At 43.9% G+C, this 25,535-nt stretch overlaps 1 protein-coding gene across 1 annotated transcript in view; it reads right to left on the bottom strand.

Annotated features, from left to right (window-relative positions):
- Positions 1-224: 224 nt before the first annotated feature.
- The window catches only part of SEC16B (SEC16 homolog B, endoplasmic reticulum export factor), a 92,421-nt gene continuing 67,110 nt past the window's right edge, over positions 225-25,535 (bottom strand). Inside the window, exon 21 of the mRNA XM_053249723.1 lies at positions 225-1,298. Within this exon, the coding sequence (XP_053105698.1) occupies positions 1,006-1,298 (293 nt within the window). The 3' untranslated portion in view covers positions 225-1,005. The remainder of the gene's footprint in view (positions 1,299-25,535) is intronic.

Here is a 25,535-nt window from a genome sequence, read left to right as displayed (position 1 = left end):
AGTAGCAGAGCAATCTGAGCACCTGGCACAGGGGCAGAGCTACCTCCAAGTGTTGCTCCTACATTGCCTTGCTCAGCATGTCAACCACTATAAGAAACATCCCTTTAGAACTCACATGTTTACAGTCCAATACAACCCAAATTCACAACACATGAGAGTTTTGAGGTGTCCTGATTGGGTATATTTGTCCTATTCATCATCTTGAAACAAGACGGCTGCCAAAGTATAAGAACTACCTCTTAATTTTGTTATTCTATTTTAAAAATTAAGAACTTTTACCCTTCCATTCACCAAGGTCTCAAGACAGTTTTAAAACTCATGAGTTTACAATCTAATACAAAGTAAATTCACAACACATCGAACACGGTACCCTGACTGGGGTGTTTTGATTAGAATCTAGCATCTTGAACAATGTTAACAGCCGCACACATTATAAGCACCTCCCCTTTATGGAAAATAATAGTGAACAAACGAATCTGATTCCAAGAACAGTAATCAAACAGTATCAAATGGATTTATTATAAACAGTTAATGTAACTTCTTGGACATTGAAAAAAGTAGAAAATAGATTGCATTCATTCTAGTTAGGAGGACTACTTGTTTCCAATTCCTGCTTCAGCTCTTCATAACTCTGCTGACCTGCTTACTGGTTACTTAATGGCTGCTTACTTAATGGCTGCTCACCATGCTTAGTCTCTGTCAGGTAGTTTGAGGGAGGGGGGCATTTTACTTTTTTCTTGTAATTTACAAGTTTATGTACTTCTCCATCTCTTGAGAAGCCCAAGATAGACTTCTACACTGAGAGATGTGTAGAAACCACTACCTTATTCTGAAGTGGCCTCATTTTGCTCCCAATGGGTAGGTACTCAACCATCCCAGTTCACAATAAGTATATCTAACCACTGTTATGTCTCAGGTATTCACCTCAAAGTCACGTTCCCCAACAGAAAGAGAAGGATACCAAGAATGAACAGAACATGGTAGAAAAGGGGGATGGTTTAAATTTTAGAGCAGGGAGAGAAGGCTGAGAATGGGCCCTGTGGAAAGACTGTAGTTCAGTGGTAGAGCACCCACTTTGCATGTAGAAGGTCCCAGGTTCTGTCCCTGGCATCTCCAGGTAGCTGTGCAAAAGACCTCCCCCGCTGAAATCCTGGAGCGCTGCTGCCAGTCAGTGTAAACATACCAAGCTAAGTGGACCAATAGGGTGATCCAAGGTGAAGCAGCTCCATATAGCCATATGAAAAACAGCTGGCCTTCTGGCTCCTCCCTCTGCGATTTAACTCCTTCCTCTGAAGATGCTGAGAAAGAGGATAATGTCATTTCAGGTCAAATGTCGAGACCTGTAACCCCTACTTAGGGTCCAGGCTTAAAAGGCCAATAAATTCAAAGGGATGGTCCAGCTTCCGATCCAAAGTTTATGAAATATACAATCCAAAAAAGAACTACCTGATGGAGGAGCAGTAGAAAGTAGGTGGGAGCAGATAATACTAGAGAAGGGGCAGAGAGAGTCTGCAGAAGGACAATCAAGATTAGGTATATGGCAAAGATGAAGCAAGGTCCATAGAAGCTAGCTCAATCTATCAAGTAGACAATGATGCCCTGGGGTGAGAGGATGCCATATTTTATACAATCTGGTGCAATCAAAGGATGGAGCATTAGTCAGGATGCACCCACTCCCGAATGAAAAATGCTTCCTTGCTCCTCTCTTTGAAGTTACCCCAACAAAATGCTGCTCCAGAAAGGAGGCTGCCTATTGGGCAGCAGCGCACAAGGTTGCTTGGTGTAAATCAGCTTTGGGAGGGAGGATTAATGTGAGCACACACAAAAAAAGGGGGGGATCCTAGAGAGGAAGATAGATGAAATGCTGCATGTCAGGCTTAAAGTGGGGGCTTCAGGTAAACACAAGGTGGAAACATGAAAGTAGCATTGAAGCCCTTGGCAGAGAGTTAATGTAGGGAAGAAGAGAAGTCTTGCTGGATTTTGTTCCACTCTGAATCATCTGGTGTCTTTGCTAAGCCAAGTATAATTAACAATATTAATGTTAAGGGTATGAGGTCCTTGCTCAGTCCTTTCACCTTTGGAAAGCACAGTGTCCAGCTCTGGTGAGGGTCATTATCATACAGAGTTCTCCTTCTGCCAAGCCTGAGAAGCAGAACATCAGCTTTCAACCATCTGGCAGGGACATCTCCAGGTGAGTGGGGAGAGTGACCATAGCTCAAATGACAACCAAGGACGAGAGCATTGAGCTCATTTTCACTGCTCTGTTAACATGTTCACTTTCATGATATATTTCATGCCATGTTTCATGTTCATAAGATGGGGTTATATTATCCACCCTGATGTGTCCCTTTGGAATAGAGCTGCCACCAATTAAAATATTTTAGTTGATTAATCATTTACTTTTAAATCAGTCTGCCAATTAAGTGTAAATAAATGTTGCATATTATCAAAACTAAAATATAGATGCCTTTGAGATACTGAAGGAAGCATAGCATAGCTTACAATTGAAAATCTTTGTCACTTATTGTCAAAAGGAAATGCCACTATTAATATTGTATTTGTTCCCCTATTACAGAAACACACTAGAACCAGAATAGCCTCAAGAAATGAGCATATTTAATCCTTACTCATTGGGCCCCATTAGTTAGTCTACTAAAAGATGGGATGATTAATTGGTACATGCAGTGAATTAGTATAAACCTTGCTGCCCTACTCTGGGCTACTGACCAAAGGAAAAAGGAATATTTCTAATATTTTTTTACAATTGGTGGTGTGTGGTTATACACAAAACCCAGGAGACTGAATAACCAAAGAGGCATGAGTGTCTAGAGAGGGGGAAAGGGGGCAGTTTGATTGAGCCAATCCCATTGCAGTCAATGAGACTTAATCCTAAGTAAGTGGATAAGAGACTGCAACCTTTGCTCCCTCCACCCCAGACAAGGTCCTGCAGATGCCATGCAAAGAAGTAGCCTCTTCCTAACACACAGAGGCTAACATACTGTTATTCCCAAGAGGGATAGGGTCTCTATGGTTCCATGGCACCCACCACTGTGTGGATGCTCCAACCAATGACAGGGGAAGCTCCATGCACCCTAACCATTGCATCAGAGTATCTGTACCTACTTCCATTATTCCCAATGGGAGGTTTGTCACTAAAGCAATGATACAATCCTCAGTAGCACCTGAGCATTTCCTCCTTCACTAGCATCATGCAGGGAGTCTGGAGAAGGACAGAACAAGTGCACAACCCTGCTCGTGGATCGGCAGGGTGTTGCACTGTACATAAGCCTCTGTGTTGTCCACCGAAAGAATTCTTCTATAGGCTGAAGACATTAACTCATTCACAGTGAGATGAAAGCTGAAACAGCATACCCCTACGCCATTCATCAATGGCAGAGCCGAGGGAATCTACAGGTGTAGTGGTTAGAGTGCTGGACTAGGACCGGGGAGACCCGAGTTCAAATCCCCATTCAGCCATGATACTAGCTGGGTGACTCTGGGCCAGTCACTTCGCTCTCAGCCTAACCTACTTCACAGGGTTGTTGTGAAAGAGAAACTTGTATGTAGAACACCGCTCTGGGCTCCTTGGAGGAAGAATGGGATATAAATGTAGTAATAATAATAATAATAATAATAATAATAATAATAATAATAATAATACAGAACTGAGCCCAGGCTGCCTGTAGCCTGGGCTGTGCACAGCACACTAGTCATGCATTGCAGCCTGCCAGACACCCTATTTATGGGAGCCTCCAAGAGTTTATCAAATGCCTGGTATATGGCTAGTGTGCTGCACGCCACCTAAAGGTTGTGAGTTTGATGGACTTGTCAAGAAATAGAAAGGAACTGTTTGTGCTGCCGTTTAGGCTGCCTCCAAATCCTAAGGGCATATGAAAGCCTTCCGTGGGCACAATGTGTAGGAGACTATTTTCCAAGAAATGCTCTGTTTATCTCATACAGATGAAACTAAATCAAGAATTGAGAGGCAGGAACTCTCCTGTCCTTGGTAGACTAGTATATTATTCCCAGGAGCTTTAATTAACTGCCTATATTCTCTCACAGAGGCTGCATTGTTTGCGCATTTTCATGAGAGGCTGCAGTGGATTCATTTCATGGGCAGGAGTCTAATCCTCTGGCATGCTTCAATGTCATATCAATTACCCATTCGATATTGAATTATCTCCATCAGAGTATTAAGCTAATGAGATGCACTGAAGTTTCCCGCATAGGGAATACCAAATGCAATACATTCCTATCCAGACTCTGCGCTCATTTGTTTTTCTTTGTAATTAATGCCAATTAGTGTGTGTATGTGTGTCCTTTTTTCTTTTAAACAACTACTCTAATAGCATTTATCTCATTGCTCTCTGAGAAGTCTTTGGCACTGAAACAACTGAAATGGTTTTCAGTCATACAAACAAAATTACACACACAGAGACACACATTAGGTAAAGGCCCATCAGAGACTTCCAGTCCTCTCTCTGTCCCACTGCCCTGTTTCTTCACCTTCGCTCCACACCACCTCATGCACCACTAAGACCAGTTACTCAAGCAGACCCGTACTTTGTCCCACAGAACTCCATGGGAGCCACCAAGAACCAGTTCAGCCCCTATGTATAGTCGTGCCTTGGGCTCTCTTTCTTGGTCACACACACTCGTCTGTGAGAGAAAGTGGAGAACTGGCTATAAATATGGATTAATGTAGTGCTTTGAAGACTCAAATGTGCTATATTATATTATATTATATTATATTATATTATATTATATTATATTATATTATATTATATTATATTATATTATAGTAGCAGTAGAGTAGTAGTAGTATTAATATACCGCCTAGTAGAAAAATCTCTAGGCAGTGTACAGAATTAAAAACATAAAACATAACACATTTAAAATTCATTAAAAGATAAAATCATAGTAGATGAAAACACCTTAATAACACATTAAAATTTTAAAAATTATTAAACTTTTTCCATGTATTTTTCCTCTATGAGCCGCTACCTAATGGTGCAGTGGGGAAATGACTTGCCTAGCAAGCATGACGTTGCCAGTTCAAATCCCCGCTGGTATGTTTCCCAGACTATGGGATACACTTATATCAGGCAGCAGCAATATAGGAAGATGCTGGAAGGCATCATCTCATACTGTGCAGGAGGAGGCAATGGTAAACCCCTCCTGTATTCTACCAAAAGAAAACCACAGGGCTCTGTGGTTGACAGGAGTCGACACTGACTTGACGGCACACCTTACCTTCCCTCTATGAGAGCTAGAAACTGGATTTGCTTTTAAAACTTAACGTTCATCGTCAGGATTCCACAGTTTCTCTATCAGAAGACAATTACATGATGTAGCTGCTCACTGCCAGCCAAAACAATTGATGTCCAGATTGGTGCTCTTGACTTGGATTAACCCACCTCAGGTTCTGGAGTGGCTGAAGTACTGCCACACATTGCCAGCTCTAGCAGTCAAGAGGCATGTGATAGCCCAGGAATCAAATGCTGACTGGGAGGAAGGGGACAAGGGACAAGCAGAGTTGCCACCCTTTTTAACTGATCTTGCTCCAGTGCCTTTAACAGCAGTAGGGGGAGAATTTCCTGGCATGTCTTTTTGCCAGTCTTCCTTTCCCTCCAAAAGTGTTCTGAGCAATGTGCAGTTATGTCCCTGAGGGCTGTGTGACCCTCAGGGACATAACTACACATTGCAATGCTAAGAGTACTTCTGGGGGAAGGGAAGATCAGCGAAAATTGTCCCTCTGCACATGAGCAGAAGTGGGGATGTTGCCACTGTGTTTATGAATCCTTTGGCTGTACACACACAGCTTTAGTCAGGATGCTGGCCATTGAAATCATTATATTTTATAATCAAAACTAACTGAATAAAAATAAAATAAATCTATAATAACAGCGGCAGCAATAATGGATTGTGTCTTAAGAAAGTTAGTACTTGCGTCCTATTGGCATTAATGAAATTTAAGTTAGGCACACAACCAGAGGCGTAGATAGGTGAAAGTGGACCCATGTTCACCCCCTCCCTGGTGGACACTCAGAGTGAGGGAGATAATGAAGAAAATTGAGAGGCGTGGAACTGCAGGGCCCTCAGGAGCTCTGTAGGGCCCAGGTTCTTTGAACCCATCCGCTCAATTATAGCTACACCCCAGCATGCACACAACTAACTTGCCTTATTAATTGCTGCTTAGTCATGTATAATTTTCTTAGGCTACAATTCAATGGAGGAGGAGGAGTGGGGCGGGGGGTAGGGATGTGTAGAACACAAAAAAACATAGCCACTAGAAATAATGTGGAGAAATTGGATTGTATTATTGAATATCCTCAACAAAATTTAACTCCCTCACATTATTTCCAGTGCAGATTGTGAGGAAGGGTTGTCCACCCATCTATTTATTATTATTATTATTTCTTGTTTCAGTGTGTGCGATGTTATCAGCCTGGAGAATGCCCAAGTATATGTAATGTTATTTCTCTTCCAGGGTCTTGATGTTGCTTCCATTGGGCACTTCTATTGCTTTCGTTTTTGTTATTTTCCCTCTGTTCATTATTAATGCAGCACACTTGTCTAGTCCAAACTCCATTGCTATATTGCTGCTGAATATACAGACAGTGTTTAGCAGTGATTTGATTTCTGACTGGGACTTTCCATACAACTTCAGATCGTCCAGGTACTGCAGATGGTTTATTTTACTTGATGTTTTAGATGTTTGGTATCCGAGGCCTGTTTTTTTTAGTATTTGTGAAGGTGGAGTCATGGCAATTACAAACAATAGAGGGGATAGTGAGTCCCCTTGGAAAATACCTCTTCTAATGCTAACCTGTCCAAGTGTCTCGCCATTGATTGTTAACTGTGTACTTCACATGCTCATTGCTTTTTTAAATAAATATCTGAATGTTTTTGCTGACACCAGTTGTTTCTAAACATTTTAGTATCCAGGTATGAGGCAATGAGTCAAAGGCTTTCTTGTAGTCAATCCATGCAACACTTAGATTGGTTTTTCTTCTCTTGCTATTTTCTAAAATCATTTTGTCAATCAGAAGCTGGTCTTTTGTGCCTCTGGTGTTCGGGCAGTTTCCTTTCTGTTCAACTGGAAGCTGTTTGTTAGTTAATAAGTGTTGCATCACTTCATCTGCTATTATTCCAGTTAATAATTTGAACATGGTTGGCAGGCAGGTTATCGGTCTATAATTACTTGGAACTGCAACTTTTGCTGGGTCTTTCATGATGAGATGAGTTTTCCCAGTTGTTAGCCATTGTTCAATATCACCTCCTTGCAAAATGTGATTGAACTGTTTTGATAGTTGTTTATGAAGGCTTGTTAGGTGTTTAAGCCAAAAGCCATGCAGTTCATCGTTGCCTGGAGCAGTCCAATTTTTAATTTTCTTTGCTCTTTCACTTATTAGTTCTGGTGTTATTATTAGATCTTGCATTTGTTGGTTACATTTTTCGACCTCTTTTACCCAGCCTGCTTTTTCATTATAATCTATTGGATTGTCCCATAATTTCCCCCAGAATTGCACTGTTTCTTCTTTATTTGGTGTTTCTATGTTTCTTGCAGTTTCTCCTTCTATGCTTTGGTAGAAACGTCTCTGATTCGATTGGAATTGGAGATTTTGCCTGTGTTGTGTAATTCTGGCTTTGTATCTGCTAATCTTCTTTGACACTGCTGTTATTTGCTGCTTTATTATTTCCAGGACTTCTCTAATTTACCTTGAATCTAGATAGTATTCTTGGATCAGATATTGTTCGGTGTTTTCATTCATCAGCTTCTTGTCTTTCATATCTTTCAATTTACTAGCATCTGATCTAAGCCTGGCTATTTTATTTTCTAATCTAATCTTCCATTTAGGTTATGTACTACCTACCTCAGCCTAACCTACTTCACAGGGTTGTTGTGAAGAGAAACCGAAGTATGTAGTACACCGCTCTGGGCTCCTTGGAAGAAGAGCAGGATATAAAATGTAAAATGATGATGATGATGATGATGATGATGATGATGAGAAAGAGAAATAAAGAGAAATAATAAAGAGAAAGAACTTTACAAATACTTGGGCATTCTCCAGGCTGATAACATTGCACACACTGTAGTTAAAAGAAAAATTGCCAGTGAATACATCAGGAGAGTTAGAAAAATCCTCAAGTCCAAACTCAATGGCGGGAACAGCATACAAGCCATAAACACCTGGGCTATACCTGTTATCAGATACACAGCAGGAATAATAGACTGGACCCAGGCAGAGCTAGAGACGTTAGATCGTAAGACCAGGAAAATCATGACCATCAATCATGCTCTGCACCCCCGCAGTGATGTCGATAGGCTCTACCTCCCTCGCAGCTCAGGTGGAAGAGGAATGCTGCAAGTCCATCAAACAGTAGAGAAGGAGAAAAGAGGCCTTGAAGAATATATCAAGGACAGTGAAGAAGATGCACTTAAAATGGTCAATAACGAGAAACTACTCAACACCAATGAAAGAAAGCAGGCCTACAAGAAAGAACAAGTCAAGAACCGAGCAGAAAAATGGAAAAATAAGCCACTGCATGGTCAATATTTGCACAATATAAGTGGAAAATCAGACATCACCAAGACCTGGCATTGGCTTAAGAATGGCAATTTGAAGAAAGAAACAGAGGGTTTAATACTGGAGGCACAAGAACAGGCACTAAGAACAAATGCAATAAGAGCAAAAGTCGAAAAATCAACCACAAACAGCAAGTGCCACCTTTGTAAAGAAGCAGATAAAACAGTGGACCACCTAATCAGCTGTTGTAAAAAGATCGCACAGACTGACTACAAACAAAGGCATGACAAAGTAGCAGGGATGATACACTGGAACATCTGCAAAAAATACAAGCTACCTGTAGCCAAACATTAGTGGGACCATAAAATTGAAAAAGTTGAAGAAAATGAAGATGCAAAAATATTATGGGACTTCCGACTACAAACAGACAAACATCTGCCACACAATACACCAGATATAACTGTAGTCGAGAAGAAAGAAAAACAAGTTAAAGTAATCAACATAGCAATACCAGGGGATAGTAGAATAGAAGAAAAAGTAATAGAAAAAAATCACAAAATACAAAGATCTACAAATTGAAATTGAAAGGCTGTGGTAGAAGAAGACTAAAATAATCCCAGTGGTAATTGGCGCCCTGGGTGCAGTTCCAAAAGACCTTGAAGAGCACCTCAACACCATAGGGGCCACAGAAATCACCATCAGCCAATTACAAAAAGCAACTTTACCGGGAACAGCCTACATTCTGCGATGATATCTATAACAACAGCAACAACACTGACAATAAAATTCAACCATCCCAGGTCCTTGGGAAGGAGTCAATGTCTGGATAAAACAAACCAGTCAATAACACCTGTCTGACTGTGTAAACAAGAAATAATAATAAATACCTTTACAGGTCCACTGATCTTATATCCGAGCTCTTGTGTTGTTATTGTTGCTGCAATGTACATTAGTTGGTTTGTTTCTTGCAAATTATTGGTAGTGGTTATTTCTGCAAGTGCAGCATTTACATCTTTTAACGCCTGAGCAAGTTGGTTTTTGGCAACTGCTTTTAGAGCTGCAAGTTGAACCCTGGTGGATGTTTGGTTCATGTGCTCAGTTATTTTTTGCTTTAGTTCTTGTTGCTTTACTGTTAAACGGCGTTCAAGTTTTTGAGGTGAAGGCAAAGGGGAGGTTGCCTGGTTTTGATTTTGAAACAGTTCAGCAACAGTGGCATCTTCTATTTCCAACGCCTCCTCCACCTGTGCCTGAGCAACTTCTTCAGTTGGTGGTAATTCTTCTCCCATATCTTGAGCCTATGTTGCTCTTCACAGTTCTTCCAGCTCAACTTCTGTGAATACTTTATTTCTTATTGTGAATCTTCTCTGGTCTGCTAGCCTTTCTTCTGTTATTTCTGTATCTGGATGCTTCTCTTTCCAAATTTGGTACATTCTTTTTAAATAAACTCTTCTAGTTGGACTAGACTTGTAATAGCAGATCATTATTTCCTTGTTGGCATTTTTCGTATATTTTTTCCGGTTAAGCGACATTTCTTCCAGTAATCCTGCAGTCTCCAGCCCTAGTTGCTCAACTAGAGATCCTGAGTCCTGTAGCCCACTTGCCACCAGATGTCCAGGGACTCCAGCACCTGGCACAGTCCTTGTTGACCCGGGCGATGACTGATCTGGTATAGATTTATTAAAGTTACATCTCACCATATTGTTAATGGGAGAGGCACTCTTTGCCTGGCTCCTCTGGTGAGACCTGTCCAGTATGGTTCGACCTCTGGCATAGCTCTCACCTTCCTCAGAGCACGCAAGCCCCACAACTATGCCAAGGTAGTGCCTCACTGGGGGATGGTTATTATATTATTTATTATTTCTTGTTTACACAGTCAGACAGTTGTTATTGACTGGTTTGTTTTATCCATACATTGAGTCCTTCCCAAGGACCTGGGATGGCTGAATTTTATTATTATGATTATGATTTTGTTGAAATTTTATCTTTTAATTTTTAATCTCAAGAGAATTAGGAACATCATCCAGGCTATAGCTTTCCCTCTCCCAAACTTACCCTGAGGCAGAATCAGGGAGGGCTTTTGCTGGGCACAGCAGCAGAGCTTCCATTAACCTCTAAAACTCCCAGAAATATATGCAGCAGCACACAGGACCACCAGGAAACAGGGGAATTGTAGTTCCCTTGACTCTGCTGTCAAAATAATATCATAAATGGATCACTGAGGGAGGGTAGGGTGCCCCCTTGTTTGAAGGAGGCATTGGTTAGACCACTCCTAAAGAAGTCTTCCCTGGATCCCTTAGTGATGGACAGTTCCAGGCCAATCTGCAATCTCCCTTGGTTGGGCAAGGTGATTGAGACAGCCTTGGTCAGCCTGATGGATGACCTTTACTGGGGAATCAACAGAGGGAGTGTGACTCTGCTGGTTCTTCTGGATCTCTCATCAGCGTTCGATATCATCGACCATGGTATCCTTCTGGATTGCCTGGGTTGGGAATAGGGGGCACTACTTTGCAGTGGTTCTGCTCCTATTTCTCAGATAGATTCTAGATGGTGGAGCTTGGTGACAGTTGCTCCTCAAAATGGGAGCTGTTATATGGAGTCCCCCAGGGCTCCATTCTGTCACCAATGCTTTTCAATATCTACATGAAACCACTGGGTGAGGTCATCAGGAGATTTGATGCTGGGTGTTATCAGTATGCTGATGACACCCAAATCTATTTCTCCTTTTCATCTTCAGGAAATGGCACTCATTCTCTAAATGCCTGCCTACAGGCCGTAATGGGCTGGATGAGGGAGAACAAATTGAAGCTGAATCCAAGCAAGATGGAAGTGCTCATTGTGGGGGCTCAGAATTTGAGGGATGAGTTAGATCTTCCTGTGCTGGATGGGGCTACACTCCCCAAGAAGGAGCAGGTGTGCAGCTTGGGAGTACTCCTGGACCCAGGCCTCACCCTGGTATCTCAAGTGGAGGCCATGGCCAGGAGTGCTTTCTATCAGCTTCAGCTGATTCAACAGCTGCGCCCATTCCTTGAAGAGGATGACCTCAAAACAGTGGTGCATCAGCTGGTAACCTCCCGGATCAACTACTGCAATGCGCTCTACGTGGGGCTGCCTTTGTACTTAGTCTGGAAACTTCAGTTAGTTCAGAATACGGCAGCCAGATTGGTCTCTGGGGTAACTCGGAGAGACCATATTATGCCTGTTTTTAAACAGTTACACTGGTTGCTGATATGTTTCTGGGAAAAATACAAAGTGTTGGTGATTACCTTTAAAGCCCTGAACAGCTTAGGTCCGAGTTACCTTAGAGAGAGCCTTCTTCTACATGATTCCACAGCACATTAAGGTCATCTGAGGAGGTCCGTCTCCAGTTGCCACCAGTTCATCAGGTGGCGACACAGAGGCAGTCCTTCTCTGTAGCTGCTCCTGAGCTGTGGAATACACTCCCAGCAGAAATTCATAATTTGAGATCATTACTGTCCTTCAGGAGAGCCCTTAAGACCTATCTGTTTGGCCTGGCCTTCCAGGGTTTTTAAATGATTGACAAACTGTTTTAAATTGTTTTAAATTGCTGCCCTGATTTCCAGGGGTTTTTTTTAGCTGTTTGAATTGTTTAATTGGTTTTATTTTGTTTTATAGTTTAATTTTAACTGTTAACTTGTTTTAATTGTTTTTATCATGCTGTAAACTGCCCTGAGCCATTTTGGAAGGGCAGTATATAAATCAAATAAATAAAGAAATAAAATAACATGTGCAACAGCCTCAAGGGGTATTCCCCCCATGCCATTTGAATAAATATGAGCTAGGGATGGGACAACAAGTTGGACTCTGGAGAACCACAAAATGGATCAATTTGGGATCAGTCTATACTCAAATGGGTCTGACACATCCGACAGCGTTAGTTAGGCAGCCACATGTTCTCCCTCACCTCTTACTCAAAACAAGCAAGATGGTTAGCTGCAGGGTGATGGGCAGCCAGGGTCAAACAGAGCAACAGAGGCTCAATGCCCAGCAGATTGTTCCAGCACCCAGGGCAGCTACCCTTTCTGCCTAATGGAGCATCAGTCCTGAAAGGCCTGCAGATTCCCTTTTAACATTATTTTTGTCTTCACTGATACGCCCTACCCCACCCACTCCTTTGTTCAGGGTTCAGCACCCTTGCTTCAGAGACTGAATATGAACAATATACCATAATTTCTTCCTTAGGCGTTGATCGGTGGAGAATTACATGCATTCAGGCTGAGCTGTTGTAAGCGTTTGTTTCTCATCAGCATGATGAGCTTGGCGTCCACTCTTGAGAGAAAGGTCACAATTGGCCTCTGCTTGCCCCACAGCATGCAATACTCACAGTCATTTCAAAGCACTTGCCCTTCTAACCCATGGCTCTGCAGTAGCTGGCTGAGGTGCAGCGTACAGAGCAGAGCTGACTAGAGTGCAGTCAGTGGCCTTGACAACCAGCAGGCATAAACTTTTATGTGTCAAGCTCTTTGTGGCAAAGGGCTATTATTTTCTGGCACGGCTGTAGCAGCATGTGTACTTTATTGAACAGAGCCCTTCATTTTGTGCTACAGGGTTATCATAGCCCAGGGACATCATGTGTATTGCACCAAACAGCTCAAGCCAATCACACATCCTCCTGCAAGGGAAAACCCTGGACTACCTTGCAAAGGATGGAGGTTCATTGACTTCAGCGAGGATTGGAATCATTCCACAACTGAATCAACACTGAATTTTAGCAGTATGAAGAAGAAGCTTGTCTTGTGGCTTGTCCATGGATTCTCAATGAAAGGTATGGAGTGTGTTGTTTAAGGCCATAATAACTGCCTTCTTGTATCAGACCAGGGGCGGAGTCACCATAGCATGAACAGGTTCAAAGAACCCGGGCCGCCACACTCAGGGATTGTATAATATCAGTATAATTTTAAATTATACTCTAAGCCATTTTTGGAAGGGCAGTATATCAATCAAACAAACAAACACATACATACATACAGCCAGGTCTCATGATCAGTGAGACTCAGTTTGGGAAGGGAAGTGGGGAGAGCGGGCTAAGCCCGCTCTCCCCACACACGAGCAGGGCAGGAGCCCTGGGCGGCCAGATTGGCCGCCCACATGATTGCTGGCTCCGTGACAGAGCCGGTGGGGGCTGGGGAGTTCAGGGGCCGCGCGAGCGCGCAGGGCATACTGGGGAGACCCCCAAGCCGGGAGGCTGCTTTTCAGCCTCCAACCAGGGGTCTATTCATGCATAACTGCGGCATGGAGCCGTGCCGCGGCTACTCACAATTTTAAAAAAACAGGTTTGCGGAGGCTACTTGAGCGGGTTACCCGCTCAAGAACCACTGGGCTCGCAGCCCGGTGGTTCTCACAATTGTAGAAAATCAGGCTAGCGGAGGCTAGCCTGATTTTCTACAATCATGTGAATAGCCTCATAATCTTAGAACCTAGCAAAGTTGGTGCTCAGTACATCATCTTGTTCAACATTTAAAGAGTAAACTAGCTATAAAGAAGCTCCTCTCTTAAATCTGGCAATCTATTAATGATTATATGATGGGTCACTTCCCCCAAGGAAGATCACAGATATTCAAAAGATTTTGGGAAATCTGATATGGCTATCATGTTTATTTGCTAATAAATCTTCTTGCACCCATTGGCTCCACCTTTTCTTAATTCTTCCAATATGTGGTGTGGCTTTCCTTCTGTTTGAAATTATATCCTTACTCTCAGACAGATGCTATCTCTATGCATCCTTGCTATCTCTATGTATGCTATCTCTGTGTATCCTTGGATGGCAGGCATCTGCTACAAAACCCCCAAAATGTACCATCCCATGGATGATATCACATCCCATATTACTTTTACTATATCCCCAATATCACCGGGGTCCATATTCTACTAAATTCTCCTAACGTCTGTGAAACATTGCTGGGAGACATTGTCAAGTGATTTGGATTACAATGTCATCAGTATGCTGATGACACTTAATTATCTCTCCCCTACGCCTCAAATCCCACCGGGACAGTGGAATCTAGGAATTCAACTGCCTGGACTCAATAATAGACTGGATGAGGGCCAATAAACTGAATTTCAGTCCAAATAAGACAGAGATGATGATTGTAGATGAGATATTGTATTGAGACATTAGTGTCTGACCTCTGCCTTCTACATTCCCACTTGAAGGAGCAGTGTTGCAGCTTGGGGGGCTCCTGGAATCTTGGGTATCAGTTGTGATCAGAAGTATCTTCGACACCAGCTACAGCCTCAGCTTCATGCTTCCATTATCTCTGCCCAGAGGCTGGGTATAAATGGACAGTTCTCTAGCTGGAGGGAAGTAAGAAGTGGGGTCCCCCAGGGATCTGTACTGGGACCAGTGCTTTTTAATTTATTCATAAATGATCTAGAAGCAGGGGTAAGCAGTGAGGTGGCCAGATTTGCAGATGATACCAAACTCTTTCGGGTAGTGAAATCCAAAACAGATTGTGAGGAGCTCCAAAAGGATCTCTCCAAACTGGGGCAGTGGGCAGCAAAATGGAATTCCAGAGCTTGTTTCCCAGCTGTCTCTTTGTTGCCAGCTGATGCTTTTTCCTTTCTCTCCCTCAAGCTCGAGGGGGAAAATATGCACCCAGCAATGAAGTGCCAGCTGTGAATGAGCTCCAGAGAGCTTGTGCAGCCCTTCTGGGGCTCTGGCCATGTCTCTTGCATGTGATGCCATATACAAGGGGGTGTGGCCAAAACCCCGGAAGGGCTGTGTATGCTCTCCAGAGCTCACTTCCAGCCATGCTCATTGCTGAGTGCATGTTTTGTTCATTCTCTCCCTTGCAAAAGAGGGAGAGAACAAACAAAATACACACAGCTGGCAATGAACATGACTGGGAAATTAGGGCCTGCTGGGGCGAGGGGCAAATCAAGAGGCTCCCAGTGGCATCCGTTGGCCACTATGTGAAACAGGCTGCTGGACTAGATGGGCCTTGGGCCTGATCCAGCAGGGCTGTTCTTATGTTCTTATGAGGCAATTTCCAGATGCCTTTTACAATAAAAACATCTTCATCTGCTTCTGAAAATAAAATGGGGAGGAACACACATGGAGTGCTCAGGTAAGCCCGTTCCATAACTTGAAACCATCACAGAACTGTGGAACTTCAAGCTAATGAGAAGCTTACTTTCTTAAAGGACGGTGCTTGGAGCAGTTTCTCACTGGCAGATCTTAAAGCCCTAGAAGAAAGTGCTTCCTGAGATATTCAGGGCTCAGACCATTCAAAGGTCCCACATACTTGGGACCTTTGGAAATCAAAAACAATGCCTTGAATTGGGTCTGGAAAGGAAATATTGAGTAACCCAGATGCTTCGGAAGAGGTGTGACATATTCTTGTCAGCCCACACCTGCCAAATGGGCAGCAGCATTCTGCATCAAGCGAAGTTTTCAAACCATCTTTAAGGCTAGACGCAAGCCAAGCACATTACAGCAGTCACCAGGGTATCAGTGACAATAGCCAGGTCTCTCTCCCGGTAGTGGGCACCTGGTGAACCACCTAGAGTTGGTAAAAAGCACTCTAGGTAGTGATGGATGAACTCCACTCAGTTTGGTTCAGAATCAGGTCAGCAATTGTGAGCATTATTGGGAAATGCTGGGAAAGAATTGTTTAATATAAAGTTCTAAAGTGGCTTGTAAGCATGTGCGTTCTCACAATGGTACTTGGGGATTGTAGTGTGCAGCATCAGCAACACAGTCACTCACCCTAGAACAACAGAGCAGCTTCTTCCTTTTCCTTTCAGTCTCCTGGGTACAAGCAGAGCCAAATCCCAGTAAGGGCAGTTTGTGTATAAGGGGAGCAAATTAAAACGGGGTTTTTTTCCAGTTGTGCTCTTGGGTTGCTTTAAAGGTCACATTTACATGCCACATGCTCTTGGGGCATACCTGACTTTTCAAACTTGGAAATTTCTGAGCCAGTTGATTGCTCTGAAGCCCAGATATTCTGTAAAATGCATTCCCATTTTTAAAAGTTTGAGCCAATTGCAGCAATCAGGGATCACTTCATTGAGAGTAAGGGGTTAAAGTAATCAACCTGAGAAGAAGCCTGCAACCACTGCTGCTTTAGAGTGCCTACACTAATGAATACAGACCAGGCAGGTGCAAAATCAACACATAAACTGAAAATCGTCTCGTTTTACATTCAGAGCACAGTGGAAATTTCCAGGCAAGGAAGCTCTCCTCGTAATATATCCAGGCATTATGAGCTGTGGGGATTCATGTTCCAAGCCCGTTATTTTGAACCAGCAGCATTGCGAATTCTAGAGCACAGCTGACAGCTGAGAATCCAGGAGTGATGCTAGGTCCAGGAGCACCCCTAAGCTCTAAGTGCGTACTCCTTAAGAGAGAGTGGGATCCCATCAAGGCAGGCACTTCCTCAGTTAACCAGTTCACAGAGTTAACATTGTCTGCAACACCTAACACGGTCTACAATACCTTGTCTGGAGTGAACTTAAGCTTATTCACCTGCATCCAGTCCACTACTGATTTCAGATACCTGTCCAAGAACAAATGGTCTAATCTAGATCCAATGAAAAGGAAAAATGGAGCTGGCCTGTATGTCATCCGTATACTGATGGCCCCTCATTCCCTTAGCTCTGGATGACATCTCCCTGTGGCTTCATGTAGGTGTGAAACACTGTAAGGGACAAAACTGAATTTTGTGGACCCCCACAGGACAATTCCCATAGGGAGGAACAATGGTCCTCAGAACTGCCTTCTGGAGCCTGCCCTCCAAGAAGGAGCAATGCCTCCAGCTTCTAAGCCATAAGTGGTCCAGAAGGATATCATGGTTGATGGTACTGAAACCTACCAGAATGTAACAAGGTCATTTCCCCCTTGTCTGTATCTTCAGACGGGCCTTCAGTCAGAGTGATCAAGATGGTCCCTGTGCCAAAAGCCAGGCTGAAAGCAAAGCTACAACGAACATTTTTTTCTCAATTGCATGCAAAGATATTGGCCCCAATGGAGAAAACAAAAGGTACCATGTGCAAATGGGTTGTCCCTAATGGGACAATTTTAATCAGGAATACTCAGGGAAAGGAGTTAAACACCACTCTTCCCCCACAGGATCATGGTCCTGATCTTTCTCAGGGGTCCAGCAGTTGTGTTTTTGCTTTGTTTTTTAACACAGCAGAAATTCCTGTTCACAGATCTCCCACATCATGTCTAGTCACACCTTTAGATAGCTTTAATAAGGTTCAAATAAATCATGCAAGCAGGATAGCTCCATTGAAGGATAATAGCCATGGCAGTAAAATGGAACCTCCATGTTCTGAAGAAGTATATACTTGGTTACTAAATACTGGGGGAAATCACATAACAAGGGAAGACTCTAATCTTTACACCCTGCTTGTGAGGCTCTCAGAGGTATCTGAATGACCTCCGTTGGAACAGAATGCAAGACTAGATGGACCTTTGTCTTCATGCCTGCCCACCCACAAGGATTTTACTCCAGATGTTTTTGGTTGCTCTTTCCTCTTTGTAGGATGTCTTCAAGCAACAAGAAGCTACTTTAAATACATCTTCAGGCCACACAGTTTTCTTTTCCTCTGATAAACAGCAGGGTGTGTGTGTGAGAGAGATGGGGGTGGGGGGTTGTTCTGCCTTGCCACTAATGTACAGTCAGAGTTTGAGACCCGGACAAAGGATCTGTGGGTAGACTTCATGAATGCTTCATTTATTACTGCTCCATCAAGGAGTACCCTGCCTGCCAAGCAGATTCCCCAGGAGCTCTCCAAGATGGGGTGATGTATGGCTCCAGCGAACCAGAGGGACTGATGAATATTTATGTGCCAGGCACAGTTTAGTGAGAAATGGAAATCTGCAGTTGTTTCCTGCAATGGATCATTAAATGGGTAAGATGAGTGACCCACTGAGAATTCACATCACAGGGAGAACTTGTAGGGAGCAAAAGTGAAAGAAGCCATTTAATCTTAGGGGTTTCTCCCTTCTCCAAAGTACAATTCCAAGGCAGCATAGCCAAACATGCCTTACAGAACAAAACGAAGGTATCTTGGAGGCGTCATGGGCTTGTGACAATCTATTCGAACTGTGCAGGTGCACCTTGCAGTTTTCAAGGGCCGCTGGGCCAGACAGACAGGCCCAAGAACGAGAACACATTGCTCTCATCATTTTGCAGCCAGCTCTGATCAACTAGGGAAGCAGCCATGCACCCATCTGGTAGAACCAGATTTCTGACTCTGGATCAGGATCCAGATCATGAAGCATCACTGAAAAGTACCTGAGGGGGCAAACAGAGTAAGTAGGCCAGGACTTCTCCAAAGAAAGAAGCAGACTACTGTGTTAAAAGGAAAACAAGAGACAATAGCTGACACGACAGAGGAAGGTGCAGGGATGCTGCAGTGGACTCCTAAGCAGTGAGAATGGTGCAGCCAATGCACAGGTGCAAAAGCAGGTGCCCTTGCAGTTTTCCCCATTGTGCCAAATGGGGAATGCCACAGAGATCCTGCTTTCACACCCACCTGTCAACAGCAGCATCCTCACTGCTTAGGAGTCCAGGGCAGCATCCTTGCACCTTCCGCTGAATCTGTAACAGCTGCGGATCATGGTCAATATTTGGCCTCCCTGGGTGGACTAGGTCAAAAGGCTTTCTGAGTAAGAGGAGCAAAGCGGGTGAGAATAAAAGTCAAAGCTTGGCTGCAGAGAATCCAAGGGACAGAGTTGTGGTATGCAAGGACAAGGCAGTAGAGCGGAATCAGGAATATTAATAGCTTAATGTAATTGATATTATGTACAGAGAGGCAAGTGCAGTCTGCCTTCCATGCTCTTGCTGCTGGCTGTTTCTTAGCCCCGCCTCCACTCCAGGACTGAATACAAGCCCCATCCAAAAGCTGGCCTGGATCAGGGAATGGATTAACAAATAACACCACAGGCTGAAAAACTGAAAGTGGGGGGAAAGGAGCTGGGGGGATAAATGCCTTTCCTATTCTGCTGTAGAAAGGCAAAAACCTCAAGAGGGAGGGGGGTCAGGGTTTCCATACAGCTGAAGTTGCATCTTCATGTGCCAGGTTCCAAGAAGTCTCAGCTGTATCTGGCAAACACCCAGGTTCAGGATTCTAAGAAGACTTTGGCACAGCAGGTAGACATAAACTGTGGTTCCAAGGTAGATTGCACGGAGTGGAGCTGGTCTACTACAGATCAGCAGTCAGAGAGTGAAGCTACTAGCGTGCAGGCATATATCCAGGGGGTCCCTGAGGAAAAAACTGAGCCTGTTGGCCTTCCCTCAGAAGAAACAGCACAAAATTCAGGGTTCCAGGGGCAGTTTCAGAATCAGTCAAAGGAAACAGGGTGACCAAGGAAGTAGCTAGCTATGCTGATCTACCCAGGTGAGAGGCTTGGGGGGCTAACTGGGTGAGACAATACTGCCTGGTAGGCAGGAAAAAACAGACAGGGTTCTGGGTGTGCCAAACTAAATCGGTGGCAAGAAATGGTTCCAATTGCCTCCTGTGGGGTCTAGTTGGTCAGTTCAGACTTCCATGGTTGTCAGACATTTGCTTACCTGACTGGCAATTGTCTTCATTAAGAAAAAGGGAAGGGAAGCTCACTGGCTGCAGTGCCTGCCTTTTCCAGGCTAGTAGCTGCAAGGCACAAGCTCCTGTCCTATACGACAGCCTCACTTGTCTAGAATGGATGCTTAAATCCAAAAAAGGGACTGCTTAAGTCACACCAGGCATAGCCAGGCTCTGTGCCCTGATGCCTCAGGTGCTATCTCCTGCCTCCTTTGGATTGGATGGAACTAACTTCCACGCTTACCCTGCCAGGCTCTCTCTCCCACCTCTCTTGTCTCCTAGGCTCCTCACCATCAGGATCTGAAGCTACAGAGCCCTGGTAATGCTAAACCTACCAGCTCTATAAGACACCCCTTCAGAGCCTCAATAAGCCTCCTGTTTGTGTTATCTAGCTGGACTGCAGAGGGGTTGTCAGGCACCTTGCCGGCCACAGTACATGGCTGATGGGCTGTGTTATTCTTGGTGGGTCATGCATTGTGCAGGCTTGATTGAGCCGGAGTACATAATTGCTACAGAAGCCCAGATTTTATTCCTGCACAAAAGGCACACCTAACTATCCAGGTCACACAGAGCATTCTCGCACATCCTAAGAGAGCTGCGAATCCGTTCAACTGACCCAGCTTTGCTGCAGATTTCAGGCAGCCAACCAAGCCAACAATAAGCAGCCAGCTCCACAGAAATAAAAATAGCTTGACTTATGACTTTCTAGTTAAATGATAGCACTGAGGCAAAAGGTGAGAATTTGCAATTACTATTTTTTTTAATGCGGGACAGAGATTTGTAAAAACAGCACAAATAAAACAGATCGGCACTTAAGATTTTTTTCTTCTTCTTCTCACCCATGGAATGCTAACGGCCTTTCTTCTACAGCTATGTGCTGCCAACACAATGCAGTCACTTGCTTGAGTGAGCAGGTTGACTAAACAGGCTGTGCTAGAGATGAAAACCCTTCTCCTTCCAAGCTCAGGTTGTGTACAGTCTCGTCACCCAATAGCAACTATGATGAGCTAGAATGCACTTTCCTTACACAGATCTGCAAGGAAAATCAAGCTCTGCGCAAAGAGCTTCCTCCATTTCCTCCCATCCTGAAGCTAAAGGATTGAGAGCATACTTACATGGAAACACATCCCACTGAAAAGAGGCTCAACCTAGACTGCTCATGTGCCTTTAATGTGAGCTCAGTCTACAGAAATCAGCAGGTGATGCTTTTCACTGCACAGAGATAACCATAACCACCTGCTAACATCTGAAGATCCCTCTGCAGTTAAAAACACAGAAGCACAGGCCAGCAAAAAATTGTCAACCCTACTAAAATCAATGCAGCACATTCCCAAGCTCTAGGGGCACCATTGCAGGTTTCGGTAAGGTTGCCAACTTTTGATTTTAAGAATACCTAGTTAGTGAGCAGAGCTAGCATCAGGACTTGAACAGGGCACCATATGGAACCTAGTGGTTCTTGGTAGGTCTAGGAACGGAGCCTGATAGTTTTGGAGCAGCTTGGGTCAGGGTCTAGCAGATCAGTAGTGGGGGGAAATCCACTGCCCAAATAATTGATACCCTGCCCAAGGCAAAATTACCAAAAGGGTTGGTAAAACAATTATTGCCAGTTGGCAACACTAGATTTCAGTGAAGAGGGACAAGGGGTTTATCAGGAGGGTTACAAGATTCACAGAAATATGCAAACCAGAATGTCATTACTGCCACAGAAACAAAGACCAAGAAAACACATGTCCATATGAATCTAGAATATTGTCATATTGCATGACAGAGCTGACTACTAAAAACAGTCTTACAAAACATATGCTTCAGTAATGTCTACTTTAGATGTTCACTTCCATCGCATTAATACCTCTCAAAAATATGCATCCTTCACCACAAATAGAAATTTATATTGATTCACACTTTTAAAATATCCATTTTAAATTAAAGCCCCATCAGCGATTAATCTGTTGCAAAGCAGAGGTGACTTTCTTTAGCAACGTACTTTAACTTTCAAGTGACAGATCTGACAGTAACTAAGGATTGACTAATGATCAAATTAGGCTTCTCCCAAACAGTATATTTTATCAGCTTCTTTAAAACTTGTCAAAAGTTGTAGAATAGTGTCTCTAGGGTGCTTTCTAGATTCTTCCCTGCAACAGGGTCACGTCGTATCTCGGAAGTCTGCTTCCACACTTCCTGCGTTGTGTAACCGCAGTCCCTACATGGACAGCAGGGTGCCATTCACATTTCCGATGCCTTGTTTTGAATTCAATCGCTGCGATATAGAGCTATGACATCGTATATCCTGCATTAAAAAGTTGCTGTTTGTTCTGGTTGTTAGTTTCCATGAGACTGCTCCCCCTGCTCTTTACATTTCGAATGTGACTTGCCTGAACGGAGGAATTTTGCTGCTGTTGAGCAGCTAGTCTGGAAAGCAACCAGGATGTTTATCTGAATCAGGATACTGAGATTTCAGTCTAAAATCTAAGAGCTGGTTCACACATACAGTTTGACTGGATTTAACGCTAAACTGGAGTTAAAAATCCTAACTCCAATTCATGGTGCAGATGTACAGAAACAACTCCAGTTAGCCTAAATGGTAAGGAGCGGGGAGCCCCTCCAAGCCTGAAACATCAAGAAGATCAGAAACATGCTGCGGCTGTAAAGGGCATGCGCATCATAAAACAGTAGCTGTTTTTCTGAGTTTTGAGAACAGTTTTCAGACTTGCTAGTAAATGATTCAATCCAATGGGCTTCCTCTGAAGTAAGTGACAGTTCTCTCTCCCTGCCCTGGACTGCTCCATTGCCTTGCAATAAACAAATGAGATTGCATAGACTAAAACGATTTAGCTTCCTCTTAAGTAAGAGTGCATAGGATTGCAGCTGTAGGATTGCAGACAGAGGTACTTAACTGCTGTTAGAGGGGAGTCAGCGTTCGGGTGTAATGCTTAAGAGGCATAACCACAGTTATCGGCAGTGAACCATAGGAAAAATCTTGGGTACAAATTGGAGTTAGTTGGGGAAGACTGAAGTTAACTTTGGAGGCTTAACAGCAGTTTTCTGCTTTTGGGCATACTGCTGTTACAAACACTGTTAGCAATAAATACGGTTAAACTGTATGTGTGAACCGGCACTCAGTCTGTGTTAGTGTCTTGTTCCTGCAAGTCTAATTTTAAAAACTGTCCAATTTTCCATGAAGGAAAGGGGTTCCTCTCTCCCTCTCCCTCTTCTCAGGAGGCACCTTGGATTATCAGGTTATTTCTCCTGACTTTATTTTTCAGATCATCTGAATCCCATTTTGCCCATTATTTTCTTCCAAATAATGATTTTGAAAGGTCAACAACACTGTTGCATAGGCAAATTTTAACTTGCTTTAATAGAGATTTAGATACCTGTTCTAGATTCCAAAGGGAAGTCATCAGCCTCTTATGAAGAAAACCAAGCTGTTTATTTTCAAAGGAACAACAATTTGTTCCCCAGAACCATCAGGTACAATAACATTTAACAGCCATCATAGGAAACCCTAAGCAGCTTCTCCCTCCCAGACTGCACTAGGAATTGTTATTAATATCCATCACCCACGTACAGCACAGTCAAAAGCAGGCAGTTCAGCACCACCCACGCTGCGGCATGTGTCTCAAACACCACCTGCGCAGTTGTGGAGCTGTTCTGCTCCAACCTCAAATTCTGCACCTGCAGTTGCACAACCCTACCTCCGTGATGTCCAAGGGAGAATGCATTGTGCCGGAAAGCCCTGTTCCACAGCAGTGCAAGCAATGCTGAACCACCTATGTCTCACTCCACTGCATGTGGACCAATATGATGAACTCTCAGTTCACCAAACCATACTGTTGCTGTTGTATGTGCCATTGTATTGTATTGTATTGTATTGTACCGTACTGTACTGTACTGTATTGTATTGTATTGTAGTTAGCTATATCTATGTAAACCACTTTGGGAATATTTGTTGGAAAGTGGTATATAAATATTCATCGTATTCATATCACATAACGTATCATATGTTCTTATGAGGTCTATCAATGGCAAGTCGGAGGGCTATAGGCCACCTCCAGCCTCAGAGGCAGAATGCCTCTGAATACCAGTTGCAAGGGAGTAACTGCAGGAGAGAGGTCACACCCTCAGCTCCTGTCTGTAGGCTTCCAGCAGCATCTGGTGGGCCACTGTGTGAAACAGGATGCTGGACTAGATGGGACGTGGGCCTGATCCAGCAGGGCTGTTCTTATGTACTTAACTGACTCACTGGTATAAAACTGCATTTGTGTTTAAACGGCATTTGTTGCTGGCCAGTCAGGACTGTACAGACAAGAAGCCTGGACTGGATTCCTAGCTGCAAACCCTTTCTTGCTTAAGTGTGCCTTAAGCAAGAAAGAACTCTTGCAAAGGGTGCTGGGTTGATGCAGCAGTTCAGTTCTTCAAAGCTACATTTGCTTATCAGAACCATAAGTGGTGGTGTGCTCAAGAGAAATGCACTACATCTTAACATAAATGGCAGCGAATAAGATGTGAAAATGGTCAAAAGACAGATCAGTCACCACAGGCTATTTCCACAGGTCTGGGCGGTTTGCTCCACATTGATCTTATTGAATGTGCTGGGGCATCACTTTTGTTCTCCATAGGGCAGAAGGGAGTAAAGAGATTTTAGCAAGAGATGAAGTGAGATTCAATAAAGTCCAAATTCCTACTTTTGGATATATGTGAGATAAAAATTGCAAGTAAAAGAGATTGCATTGTGATGATTTGCACTGTGATTGATTGCATTGTGATCAGGCCTATTGATGCCAGCAGGAGAAGTGACCCCCAAGTGATGGTGCCGCAGGTGCAGCAGCATCCCCAGAATCTTAAGACACTTGGGGTCCTTCCCCCTGCTGACCTGTGCCCTGCAGTGGGTGCAAATAGCATGGTGTGGATAACCATGGTGGAGCTCAAAGTAGTCCCACCCCATGCTGCCATCAGTCCAGGACTGTTTCAGTAGTGGTGGTACTACTGGGGCTGATGGTTCCTTCTGGGGACCATCACCACCACCACCCTCAGTCTGGAGCTGAAAAGGTCCAGGAAGCAGAAATACTTCCTCCTGCTCCTCCTCAGTCCTGGACAGGGCAGGGTCACACTGCCAACGGGGATTGGGGAGGATGGTGAAAGTGATGTGGCTGGGTTAGTAGCAGCTGACACAATCACCTCCTCCTCCACTGCCACAGGAAGAGCTTCTTCTATGACAGGGGAAAACCTCCCCACTAATGCTTCCTCAGCCACCACTGGCAGTGCAGGATCACCCTCCTTCCAGAAGGAGACCCTGTGCACAATGGAGGTGACTTGGGGTGTAGGCCTCTCTCACCATCACCCACAATGACCAGCAGCATCACCCCTCCCTCTGTCTGCTTCTGGCTCTGCTTCACACCATCCTGGATGCCCTAACTCTGAACGGGAAGCGCCTTTAAGGCAGGTATTTTTTAA

The sequence above is a fragment of the Hemicordylus capensis genome, chromosome 4, assembly GCF_027244095.1.
Source record: "Hemicordylus capensis ecotype Gifberg chromosome 4, rHemCap1.1.pri, whole genome shotgun sequence".
Lineage (NCBI taxonomy): Eukaryota > Metazoa > Chordata > Lepidosauria > Squamata > Cordylidae > Hemicordylus > Hemicordylus capensis.
This window is presented reverse-complemented; position numbering and strand designations above follow the sequence as displayed.